This window comes from Lissotriton vulgaris, chromosome 4_1, assembly GCF_964263255.1.
Source record: "Lissotriton vulgaris chromosome 4_1, aLisVul1.2, whole genome shotgun sequence".
NCBI lineage: Eukaryota > Metazoa > Chordata > Amphibia > Caudata > Salamandridae > Lissotriton > Lissotriton vulgaris.
Window position 1 is genome coordinate 1,579,072,696 of NC_141691.1, and position 13,468 is coordinate 1,579,086,163.

The 13,468-nt window shown below is 43.0% G+C and overlaps 1 protein-coding gene across 2 annotated transcripts in view; it reads left to right on the forward strand.

Annotated features, from left to right (window-relative positions):
- Positions 1-9,281, forward strand: part of MTFR1 (mitochondrial fission regulator 1) — a 367,443-nt gene extending 358,162 nt beyond the window's left edge. For both annotated transcript variants that reach the window (XM_086965807.1, XM_086965808.1), the window contains exon 8: positions 4,488-9,281. In XM_086965807.1, the coding sequence (XP_086821933.1) occupies positions 4,488-4,553 (66 nt within the window). In that variant the 3' untranslated portion in view covers positions 4,554-9,281. The remainder of the gene's footprint in view (positions 1-4,487) is intronic.
- Positions 9,282-13,468: the final 4,187 nt, after the last annotated feature.

Below are 13,468 nucleotides of genomic sequence, written 5' to 3' on the forward strand. Positions count from 1 at the left end.
AAGAATACAGGCCCATTCTAGACCTACGACTACTGAACAGATTCATCCAGAAAGAAAAATTCTGCATGCTAGCCCTGCATCAGATCTTTCCCCATCTCCATCAGGGGGGACTGGATGTGTGCCTTTGACATGCAGGACGCCTACTTTCACATACCTGTCTCAGTGAGGCACCAAATGTTTCTCAGGTTTCAGATCGGACGCCAGCACTACCAGTATTGAGTGCTTCCGTTTGGCCTCAGATCCGCGCCAGGGACATTCTCAAAGTGCATGGCGGTGGTGGCTGCTTTTTTCCGCAGGCGGAAGATCTTCATCTATCCTTATCTAGACGATTGGCTGCTGAAAAGCTCCACTCCGGCTCTGCTTCAAGACCATCTTTCGTTCTGTCTCAACCTGATGAACTCATTGGGGTTGCAGGTCAACTTCAAAAAATCAGTACTGAATCCTTCCCAACGGATTCATTACCTGGGCGCTTCCCTGGACTCCATTCAAGCAAACGTGTGCCCTTCGGAGGAGAGATTGTCATCCATGCTCCTGAATTGTCCTCTTCTACTGGACAATCACAGTCCCACAGCCAGGCAAGAGTTCTCTCTCTTGGGATCGATGGCTTTGTGCATCTACATCGTGCCCAATGCACGCCTTCACATGAGGCCTCTGTAGCAGGCTATCAAGGACCAATGGTCTCAGAGGTCAGGTCACTGGGAGGACTGTCTCTCTTCCACAAGGTGCCAAAGACTCAATCAAATGGTGGATGAAACGCTCCAACCTTCTCCGGGGAGTTCCATTCCATCGCCCTCCTCCATCACAGTCAGTGATCACGGATGTCTCTCTTCAAGGCTTGGGTGTTCATAAGGACCAGCTTCAAGTTAAAGGCCTCTGGTCCGAAGTAGAGCGAGGCTCCCACATCAACTTTCTCGAGCTTCGAGCAGTTCATCTGACGCTCAAATCTCTTTACCCGTTTCTGCGCACCAACTACATCCAAGTTCAGACGGACAACCCAACAAGTATAGTCCATCTGAACAAGCAGGGAGGCACCAGTTCAAGAGTACTATCCCTGGAAGCGCAAGCCATTTGGCACTGGCTCCTGGCAAGAGGTCTTTACATTGTGGCAGTTCACCTACCAGGAATACAAAATATCCAAGCCGACTGCCTAAGCAGAGACTTGATAGAAGCGCACGATTGGGTGCTCAACGAAGAGGTTGCACAGGAGGTTTTTCATTTATGGGGCATACCGGGCATAGACTTGTTGGCAGACGCCGCAAATGCAAAATGCCCCGTCTTCGCATCCAGGTTCCCCCAACAGGGCTCACGGGGGAACGCACTTTTTCTCAGCTGGTCGCAGACACTGCTGTACGCCTTTCCTTCCCTGCCTCTGATCCCGGTGGTGATTCAGAAATTCTACAGGACCAACACCAGGATGATCCTGATAGCGCAGGAGTGGCCACGCCAGTGGTGGTACCCAGATCTCCTCCAGCTGTCGGAAGTCCCGCACCGGCGACTTCCTTGCCGTCCAGACTTCTTGACCAAGGACCAGGGGAAGGTGTTTCATCCCAACCTTCCTTCCCTTTGCTTGACAGCATGGCTCCTGAGGTCATAAAGTATGGACACCTAGACCTCCCAGCAGACTGCATGAACATTCTCAAAGAAGCCAAGAGACCATCCACTAGGAAGTCATGTGCTTTCAAGTGGAAGAGGTTTTTCATATGGTGTCTTGACAACTCTCTTGACCCTATCCACGGTCAGGAGCAGGTGATTCTACCCTATCTGTTGCATTTAGCAAGGTCAGGCCTCAAGTACCCCTCCATCAGAGTTCACTTAGCGGCAATCACAGCCTATAGGAAGTCACCTTCTCAGACGTCATTCTTCCTTATTCCTGTGGTCAAAGCTTTCTTACAGGGGCTTAAGAAAGTGTTTCCACCAGTGAGGTCCCCCTCTCCTCCCTGGGAGCTTAACATCCTTTCGAGCCTATACATAAGGCTTCTTTGCAGCACTTGACCTGGAAAGCCGCCTTTTTAGTGGCAATTACCTCTGCCCGTAGGGTTAGCGAAATCCAGGCCCTGTGCTGTAAGGAACCAGTATTTCATGCCAACAGGGTGGTACTGAGGACACACCCAGGTTTTCTACCTAAGGTAGTCTCAGACTTTCATATCAACCAGTCTAACACCCTTCCTACCTTTTTTCCTCAACCTGCCACTCCCCGGAGAGGTCTTTACACTCTCTAGCCCTCCGGAGGATTCTGGAGGTTTACCTGGCTAAAGCCCTTCCACTTAGGAAATCTGACCGGCTTTTTGTTAATTATGGAACCACTAATACCGGTCTGTCCGCCTCAGAAAGATCTATTTCTCACTGGATAGTCTCCTGTTTAGCTCTCTTATCAACTAGCTAACAAGGCTTTACAGGGTAGACCTCATGCGCATTTTACAAGAGGGAAAGCTTCTACTACTGCTCTCCTTCGTAATGTCCCTATCTCTGAAATTTGCAAGGCGGCTACATGGCGGTCTGTGCATACCTTTTACCCGCCATTATTGCCTAGACTCAGATACACAGGCCGATGCCCAAGTGGGACAGGCCTCTTTGAGGAATTTATTTGCATAAGTTGTATGTGAAATGTACAATTTTTCAATGTCTCTATGTATACTTTTTTGCTCGTCTGCGGGACTTTGGGTATGAGCTTGCTTATCTATTCATAGATTATGCCTATTGATGAGTATCCCCTGGATGAGAAGGATAAGTTACTTGCCTGTAATCCTAGTTCTCATCCAGGGGTATACTCATCAAAGTCATAAGCTCCCGGATGAGCATGTTCACAAAGTTATGATATGTTACTGTGGATCTACTCAGGTGTTATGTACCTCCAAAAAGAACTGACCCAACTGCCACCTGTGGTGCACCATGGGAGCAGGGGGTCGCCTTCAGGTCTTAAAGGCACGGTACCCCTACTCTAATGCCTTAAAGGCAAGGTGTCAGTTTTTCTTTGTTTCTTTATACTGTACTGCAACCTACTGGCAAATGCCTGAAATTACAGGTTTTTCCTACGGCAATAAAGCATTGTTGTATGGAAATGTTTACTGCTCTTTCTCTCTTCCTTAGGGATTGGGAGAGTACTATTGTGTGTATGCTAATTCCTGTAATTTTGCGGCAGTTTTGCCAGTTGGGAAATGTGTTTGGCTGCAAATATGTTTTCACATATATATACATATATATTTATAAACTCCAACTCGCCCTCAAAGTGCCTCGTGCACAGAGCGGGTACGCAGACAGCAAATAAGAACGCCAGAGCCAGGCTTCAAATTGTGATGCTTTTATTGAGTGCAAATTCGGTGCATGTCGTCATATATATTTATATGTATTTTCTATATGCTCCGGGATCCCGCACATGGGCGGGAATTATTCATAGATTATGATTTTGATGAGTATACTGCTGGATGAGAACTACGATTACAGGTAAGTAACTAATCCTTACTTGCCTTCGGTAACAGTATATCTGTAAGAGACCTATATTAGGTATGGATTCCTTACCGCCCCACCCATCCTTCCCGGTATGCGAACTGACTTCTAGGGTAAGGGATGCCCTTTCAGGGCCCATGTTTTATGCACCAATGGTCAGTGTCTTGCATGGGACTGCGCTTCTGGCATGAAATGTCATGTAAAGAACTAATGTCATCACACAGGGGCGGCATCTAAGTAGTTACCGCAATGTCATTCGGGCGATCACGACGCCAATGACGAACGCGAAGTCGACCGATTCCACCTACCGACGTGCAGGGGTACTTCTGAAGAAAGATTCTCCGGAGCCAGTCTGACGCCTGGGGGTAATTCTAAGGTAAGTAATCCAGAACTAATATAGATCTCTTACAGATATATTGTTACCGAAGGTAAGTAACTTGTTCTTCTGTGTACACTCAGCCTTTTTTGTTACCGATGTTCCTGTGTACACTCGGCTTTTTTTGTGCATAGTGAAATTTTAATATGTGAAAGTGCTGCTCGCCATCCAACTCCTTTCTTAGGGTAGGAACTGCAGTTGTTTACTGAAATAACAAATTACCACAGGTTGATAAGGGATGCAGCATTTTATAGTTGGTGAGATAATTAGATGGATTAATGATCTGTTGCATATAGCAGCTTGCAGGCTCCAGACTTGAATCTTGAGGCCCTTTAACATGTCCTCTCTCCCAGGTTGCTTAGGTGCTTTGAGATTTTTGTAATTGTAATATGCAATGCGTGCAGTGTACTTGGTTAATATAAATGAAACAATGGCGGTTCATAAATACAAATGGGCTCACCAGGTGTAAAAACATAACACAGTTGGGGTATGATTAACTGTGAATTGCCTTCGTGTTTTGTTAGTTCATGAATCTCGAACTGCTTTACAAGAACTAATTTCCGGAAGAAAGCGTTTAACATAGTTATTATTTTTTTGTTAACCAAGGTAAATATAATTACTCACAAGCATGAAATGTAAAGTAATTTTGTTCTCTTTATTTTTGCAGTTTGGGCCACACATGCTGAAGTCTACAGGAAAGATGAAGACTTTAATTGAAACATCTCAATCCTGATTTTGTATTCTCATGATTACTTTCTACATGAATTTGATTGTCCGGGAGTTTTATTTGACCTTACCATTGCTGCACAAAGCTTCACTGAGTTGAAGAGTTACGTTTTGCTGTCAAGTAGGTTCAGGGAAGTTGAACTGAATTAAAAACAAAATAGGAGGAATGTTTGTAATGATAAAAAATAGGACTCTGTTCAGCAAGGAAGTTCTTCTACGTTGGTGCATACTTCGAAGCTTACTCGAGTTGGCCACTGTGTGCCTGTGCCCGTTGGGCTATTTCTGAGAAAGGTAGCTTCCCCATCGATGTGATTTGTTGTTGTTTTGGCTCTTCACTGTGTGGTAAGTTCATTAAATTAATGGCATTAGCCACCATTACTTTGAGACAGAGGGGAGGGTAAATGGCTTTGCTTGCCATGCCTCAGATTTTGTTGTAAAGAACGGCAGGTGATGCATCATTCAGTTATTCGCACTTTCTGTTTTACATTCATGTGTTTAGGGGGAAAACATGTGCAGGATCATTTGTTCCCTGAAGCAAATCACACAGTTGAGCCCAAAGTAAGAGTATTCACAAATGTAACTTGCTGATAATTTTTAAGACCGGGACTGGTTTGCAGAATGCAGTTAGTTAATGCAGTCGGTGACCTCGTCCTCCATGGTAGTGTACACTGTACATAGTCCTACATGTTTAATCCTTTTTATTTTTCATAACATAAAACAAAACAATACAATGGGCGACGGAAAGGAAAGTAAGCAGTTTAACTTAAAAGTGATTGCTGACACCCCTTCAGGCATGGTAACCTACATACTTTATACTTGGGGTGGTCACAATCCATAAAAATCCTCTCATCTGTATTTATAGACGTGGGTTATTTAAAGCCTAAGGTGTAGACACAAAAAACAGTGTCTGCTTTGCTTACACACGTACGTGGTGGATTTCCAGTGGCATTCGGTTGTGTTCCATTCTGGTACATTATGAAGGTACTTTTTGGAAGCGACATGGAGGTCCTTGACACATATGTAAACATAAAGGTGTGAACTGACTGACACACTGTCGAGGAGAACAACGTTTCAAAGTAGCTCTGCATACAGACATTTCTGTGATGTATCTACTAACACTCAAAGTAAATATTTATTTCAGATTCTTTCACTCTAAAGATCACAAACAGGTGATCAATACAATCTTAAGAATACAGAAAAAAATCAAATACATAGCTAAGTATGTTATTTTATAAATGTTTAATGTACATTCCAGTTTGACCAACGCATATAAAGTTTTAAACACTTCTAGTGAGTCCTCCTGGAACGCTTCTAGCCATGTCATTCTCTTTGACCCAATATCCAGAATTACTTGATTTCGTTACAACTCCTACCTGCCTCCTTTACTACTTTATATCAGCGGCCCTGTGCTATACTAATCCAATTTCCTGAATGACCTTATAACCCTCAACATCCTCCTCACCTATTGGACATCACCAGCATTGTACCCCACCGATCAGAACGACTATTTGCACAATGTTGGTAATGACATCACAGGGACAGAACTCGACCTGGCATAGTGCAATCTATACCCTTTACTTCTGTTTTTGTAGCAACTGGATAGTGGACACATTGGGAGAGTAGTTGCTATATGTAGGCTCCTTTACACTTGATTGCCTTTGTTAAGAGGATAAAACCAAGAAATGGCCAGTGATCCATGCATTGTTCCCACAGATCTATTTTTGGGCATCTGAGCCTTCCCTGTTTTTATATAATTTTACATGCATTATTGACAAAGGTCCTGAAACCTACATTTTAGGTAGATGTTTCTTTAAAGTATTTGCAGCTAAATTAATATTTATCCTGTATTTTTGTGTTACTTTGATGCATAGGAGTGCCAACGTTTTGCTGAAATACGCTTCAGCTGTGTTTTTTAATGGTGCTGAGTCATGTTGATACAAAGATGTGGGCAAGCACATGTTTCTAATAGTACCATTGCAAGCTACAATGCATTGGTTATCGTGGTCACCAATTGACACATCTTAAAGCTTATAGAAACTAATTCTCTAATTGAGATTGTAAACGTGCTTCTGCCATGCGACTGGCAGGGGAAGTGAACCGCTTTGATTCTCCCTGGAGCACTTTTAAGATGTCGGAGCAAAACACTTAAAGATCTAGCTTCTGCTGTGTAATATGTTGGAGTTTTGGCATGATCTGCTTTATGGCTGACTATGCCTTTGCGTGTTAGGCCATAATTTGAGAATGATAGCATGACATGAGGATGCAGTAGGAAATGGCATATGGGTATTGCTGCTATCAACTTTTAAGTAATGTGACCTGAATGCAACTACAGTACTGTATGCAATGTCGTAATTAACGTAAAACAGTGACTGTTAATTTTTTTGAGGTGTAACTGTACAGGTTTACGACTACTTTGGAATTTACATTTTTTGGGGGCTTGATTGAAAGACTTGTTTGTGCATCTAATTTAAACTAATGTGCCCGAAACATTACGTGCAGCTTTACATTCTTAGATCCCACTTCCCCGGATCTGGAAAGAAAGATTTATGCTTGTTGGTTGAACTTACTTCAAATGGTGGAAAATCGACTAGTGCTGTAGATTTTCATCAGTAGTATGTTTTGGAGTGTGGGGGTAACCAAAGGAAGTTACGGGGGAATGCTGATGCAAAGTGCATAGAACGCTCACAAACTCTAAGGTTTTGTAGTATTCACAAACCTTTCGTGTGGCTTCTCGACCCCCCCTTACCCCCCCCCCCCCCCTCCCCCAGAATATATCTGAGGATACTGCTGAAAAAGCAGTACTAAGTATGTTTCCTGGGTGGAATGTGAAGGGGATACCCCAAGATTTGTATGGGCTCTAGTGGGGAGAGATTTCCATGAGCCTTCAGAAATGTGTGTAATTCTGCAGATTTCCATTTTGTTGTGTGATTAAGGTTCATGGTACTTAACCCTTCTTTTCAGATAACATTTTTAATTAAGTCAACGAATATTTTGTCCATGCTTGCAAAGAGATTATCGGATTAGCTTCTCATGTTTGGAACAGTGTGCAAGTTTAAAAGCGTCGGTATTTGTATGACACCTATTGCGTTATGTTAAAAAAATAATTAGTACCATTGGTTAGTAAATAATACGCATAGCAGAAACAATGTCATGTGCAAGGTAGTTTTTTATGTAAATAAAAAACAGCCCTTATAATTACTCCTAGTTAAACTAGAACTGTGACAACAGTTTTACTTTTGAAATAAAGTTTTGTTGTCCTCTCCCCAGAGACCTTACTCAGTCTCTGGCCAAAACTACAAAAAAGTTGTGTCACGTGCCTAGAGGATGAAATCCGGACTCGGATTGAGCTATTAACAGAGGAGGAACATGTTTCCTTCAATGGGATTGTGCAATGAGAACATATGTACTGTAGTGTTCGGGTTTGATTGTTGTGTTCTTAATTTAATGCCACTTTTTTGTCACCAACATACGTTTAGTAGAAAGCCAAAATACGGAGAAGTCGATACAAATACATTCCCCTTTAGAGCGTGACAGAGACCTCGATATATTTCATGTTAAAAAATTGATTTTTCAGTGGATGAAGCCGCCCTTTTGTGATTCTTTCCAAAAGTAGTGACTCTTTGCCTGGCTGACACAAACGGATAGTAAAAAAAAAACAAAAAAAAAACTCTTGATCGTCAACAACGTATGGGGTGGTGTGAGCATTCAACCTGGACCTTTCGTTCAAATTCACTATTTCAGATGGTTATTAGCTCTGCAAACAGCCTTATGTCAAAATGGAATGTTTCTACTGGATGTCTTGGAGTGGTTGAAGTGATAATGGAAGTAGAACCCTGGCAGCTATTCACCCACCCCGATAGCGGACCTCGCTAGTAAAAGTCATGAACTGTAAAATACGCATTGTACAAAGAACTCTTAAAAAAAGCATTTCGATCTTACACATCAATTTCTGTTGGGTTTTTAAAGACAATATTAAGTAGTGCAAATATAACCGAACACGACAGAGTCATGGGTCCTAGTGGTGTGAATTTGCTCAGTAATTTGCTTCTCCCCTTTAATGCTTAAAGGTTGCGTTTTGGGCTTCCTTTAAAACAAATCTTTTTAACAATAATTTATTTGTCGTTATTGGACGGATCACAATGGTTTTGTGTAGCAGTAAATTCGCTCGGGGAAGGCAACAGGTCCAGCAAGTTGTCAATATAATGTGGCCAAAAACGCCATTTAATGTTTCCGATTCGTCTGCAAACTTAGACTTTATAGTGGACACTAAGGTTTTTACCTCACTGCAGCTGTCTAAGCAGCACTTTGAGCTCTATCGTTGAATACATTTACTTTATGAAACAATGTGTAAAATATGTATTTAAAAGGCATTGAATTAATTTATAAATTCATGAATTAAATGGTTGTAAAAATGGTAATTTTTAATATGTACTATTTTGGTATAAAACATGACAAAATGAAATGGTTTCTTTTTCATGAACTGATGTTTGTTAAACAATTTTTAAACCGTTTAAAAATGCTAAATTGTGTATATTTTTAGAACCGGGTGATGTCTTCTAAAATAATTTGTTTAGCACTATATAAAGCTCTTCTTTAGTTGTCAAAGTGCAATTCAGAAATGGCCTACATCTTATTTCAGTAAGGAACGTGATAAATGCTTGTGTATCACTACCTTTTTGAGCAAATCCAACTTACCCTTTTAATAAAAGGCCAGTTTAATGCCACAAAAATAAAACTTATGCGTCTTTGGTTTTATTTGAACATTTGCGTATTTTAGTTGTGACATTACCAATAAACTGAGGCCCCATCGCTTCACTGAACGTTCAAATGTTTGTAAGAATACTGTTCATTTTGTGTTTGGCATAATTTGCTAACAATGAAGCCCTGACTACCAAAGCAGGGAATGCTGTAGTGTCTCTGATCCATGACTTCCTTTATAGGTTTCGCCTATTATCATTCACTTGCAAATGTAATAGGCGAGAATTCAAGTGCTCCATCGACTCGTCAAACCACTGTGGTTTTTTCACAGTGCATGTGAGTCACGTGACCACAAAAGCGGGTCACGTGACCACACAATCACGCGCATCTCCCTAATCCGCCTGCCACACTTCTCCTCCCCTCGCTCGCATTCCCGCCCCCCCACCAGGCTCTTCCGCCCCCATCCGGCTTCCCTCCGCGCATCTCCCTAATCCGCCTGCCACGCGTTTATCTTTAACAATGGCTGAGGCTCCTTTTATTTCTCTGGCTCAGCTTGTTTTTCTTTGGCATTCATCTCCAAGCGCGAGCAAAATGCTTTCACTTTCGCACTTACTGAAGCTTCCCCAGCCGTCCACTGGTGAAACACTCCTCCGGACACAGTGCTTCATCTTTTTTTTTGCTTCCTTTATTTCATCGGTTGGCAATATGTTTTTTTAAATTATTTGTTTAGAATGCAGCGTGTTTTGTGTGCTTTGAGACGCATTTGCTGCCGCCAGTTTAAAGTTTCATTAAAGCTGCTTCCTCCTGGTCGTGTCTTCATTTTGAGATGGCTGGTGTGCGCTCTCTGCGAGATGCCTCCCATTTACTGTGCTTACTAAAGCTTCCCCAGCCATCCACTGGTGAAACACTCCTCCCGCCCCCAGCCCGCCGCCTCCCAGCACAAACACACACAACGCTTTTAGTGCTGTCACTGCGGATTGTTATCAGAGCGGTGCCAGCATGGAGCCGTGTTCTCTGTGACAAATGACATCCCGCTGTGAGAATACCAGGGTGCTCTCATGTATGGCGGGGGGCTTCTGGTAGTGCCACTTCTGCAGCCTAAAGTGACCGGCTTACAGCCTCACCCTGGCTCATTTGAAAGAGGGGGAGGGTATTTCTTCATTACATGGAGGTGGGCCCAGGGGGCACCGCAGTCTGTGAAGGGTTAGCAGAGAGGGGCTGTTTATGTAACACTGAGACATCCTTGGCACACGAATCACAGTAGGGGAGAAATTTTCAAAACTGATAGTGTGTCATTTTTGTGCATTTACAGACCTTCGTGCCTACATTGCCCTCGGTAAAGGCATATATGGGAGAGAGGAACATAGCGCTAGGCGGAGGAAGGGAGACAACATGCACTCTTGGAGAGAGCTGAAACAACTAAAACAAGCATTAACAAGCACTGGCGTTGCCAATAGGTTTCGCATTTGGAAAGTTGGAGCTATTGGTTTTGTAAATGACATTTTATGTTTATATATCGTTATTGGCATTGTCAATAACAATATATAAATATAAAATGTCATTTACAAAACCAATAGCTCCAACTTTCCAAATGCGAAACCTATTGGCAACGCCAGTGCTTGTTCTTTGTTCTGGTTCCTCTAGCTCTTCTTATTCCAGAACCCAGGGCCTAAGGTAGGCATAGTCCGAGTGGGCAACAGATCCTCTTGTGCCCCCTCCCTATCTGCTTGAGAGTGAAGTGTGTCTTGTTGCGGTAGGTCCCAGAGAAGGGGGCGGCCCCTTAACCTGGGACTTGCAGCTTTGGTGTAGCTCTTTGAGGTCTAGTAGCGGAGAATTGTCTCCATTTATGTGCCCCACCACTTATAACCCCCTTAAATAACCAGTAACTCTCACTCTTTAAGCTCTTCATGAGCTGTCAAATAGGTGCAGGTAGGTGGCTGGGAGGGTGGGGCTGGTGCTCAGGAGGAGTCATGCTCAAAGATGTTTTTTTTAGATGTTTTTATTAGCATTTTAACATTTTCAGTTTTGCACACAACCAGGAATCAATAATACATTTCACTTTACCAGACAAAAGACACTTATCAGGGTTCACTATAGTAAGTTTTAAACAACGCATTTCGAGATCATAGAAATATCTTTTCTTCAACATTTTGTACCAGTACTCTTTTGCCTCCTAATTATGGTTCCTGTTTTATGAAGTAGCATTGTTTGTTCCAGGGAGAGACATCCATCTGTCTCTAATAATCATATCTTATTTATATTAATAAACAGATTGTCCCATTTACTGGGAAACAGTTTAACTTAGCACCATCCAGTGTTACCTCTAACTGCCTCTGCTGCGGGGGAGGAGGGGGAATGCTTCCTTGCCAGATGGAGAATCTCTTAATTTCAATCCCCATTCCTCGTGTCCCCCCCGTCCCCCACCCCCTGTGTCCACAGATGAGTCACTGTCGTATTCCGTGTTCTCATCAGTATTTGCCCGCTCACCATATGGTCAACATCTCTGGAGTACCAATCCCTCATTATTTCTGTTCATAATTCTGTTATGGGCATCTACGAAGTCCCCTCAAAGATGAATAAGGTGTACAGGCAGCTAATGAAACACAAATAGCCATCAATGTATGAAAGAAAATCATGCTGGGGTCCTGTCATGGGAGTATGCCATTGGTGTCTATTTCTTCCCAGTTGCGGCTGGTGATCTTTGAAAGAGGAGGGGGGGTTAATGCAGTGCAAGACTTACTTAAAAAAAAATCTTTACATCAAGCCAAAGCTTTGAATCATCAGGCCTATTTCATGAACACACAGAATTCTCAATTGTTTACCTGAATACCGTAAACCATGGCCCTGAGGACCTGGATTAGAATAATTGTTCTCAAAACCTATTTCATAGCTCTTCCCAGACACTGATACCGACACTTTGAGACAAGAAATATGACTAAAAGAATGGGATCGAATCGATAAAGAGAACTCATGAAAAACATTAATCTAAAACCTCAGTTTGGATGGACAGATCAAGAATTTGCATTTCAAATCAGATTTAACCTTTTCGACACTGATGACTGAACCGCTCCGTCATCAGCCGCGGTAGCGCTGTGCTGATGACGGAGCGGTTCCGTCATGGCCCGCTCGCCGCGCCTGCACAGCGCGTATTCCGCGCCTGCGCTGGGCGTTCCGTTGTGCGGGCGGGGCCATGACAGAACCGCTCCGTCATGAGCACAGCTCAACCGAGGCTGGTGACAGAGCGGTTCCGTCACCAGCATGGGCGCGCGGCCGCCCCGCCCCCTTAGCGCTGCAGCGGAATAGCCGCCGCAGCGAAGGTGTTAATGACAAAAATCACTAGTACATCTAGCCTCACAAGAGCATTAAAGGACAGCTGGAAGTTTGTCTGGAGAGAGAAACAAAATGAGCTTCGAGATTCAGTTATCAATCATACAAAGCAAGGTTGGTCTCCAAATAGATCTGGCCAAGTCTGAACTGCAGCACCTCATGCCACATAAGGAGTCCAATAACCCTTCAGCTGAAAGGTTATTTTCCTGCTCAACTTTACCAGCCGGCAAAGTACAGGTTCCAGGGTCGCATTTAAGAACAGTTCAGTGCATTTAAGGACTTCGCCATCCAGTATAGATGGGAATAGCATAAGGGAGTCAACAGGAAGTCAGTCCTACAGCATGACAGGCAGTAAAAATGGAAATGGCAGCCAGCTCCGACTCCTCCTTAGATGGCGCAATTACACCTAAAAAATGTACTGGTTTACGCACCTTAATGTACCAATTTCATCAGTCCATGGGGATCTCATTGGTCACTCACAGTGGGCAGTTTATGGGGTTATCGGTGAATCACAAACATCCGGAAGAATTAAGTAATCCTTTTGCTAATTTCATTAAGTTCCATTTTATTACTCTGCCGTCACTTCCATGGAAGTAGGTGGAACTTTACTCACACTCCATCCGTTCCCAAGCGCCTTTCCCTGGGTTTGCAGTAATATTGTTACATTTCTATTGAGTATGTTTCTTCGCAAGTAGTGAGTCTATTGTTAACCAATACAGAAAAACTTCACAGAAAGTTCTCACAGTGGCTAGAGTGACTGCTTATTATGATTTTACTTTTGCGCAGGACAGGAAAAGCATTTGATGCCTACATGAAAATTACTGCGGTGCAACATTATTATTAAGCACACATTTCATAAAGGCATTTCGATTTGGTGCATTATTTCACTTATTAGTT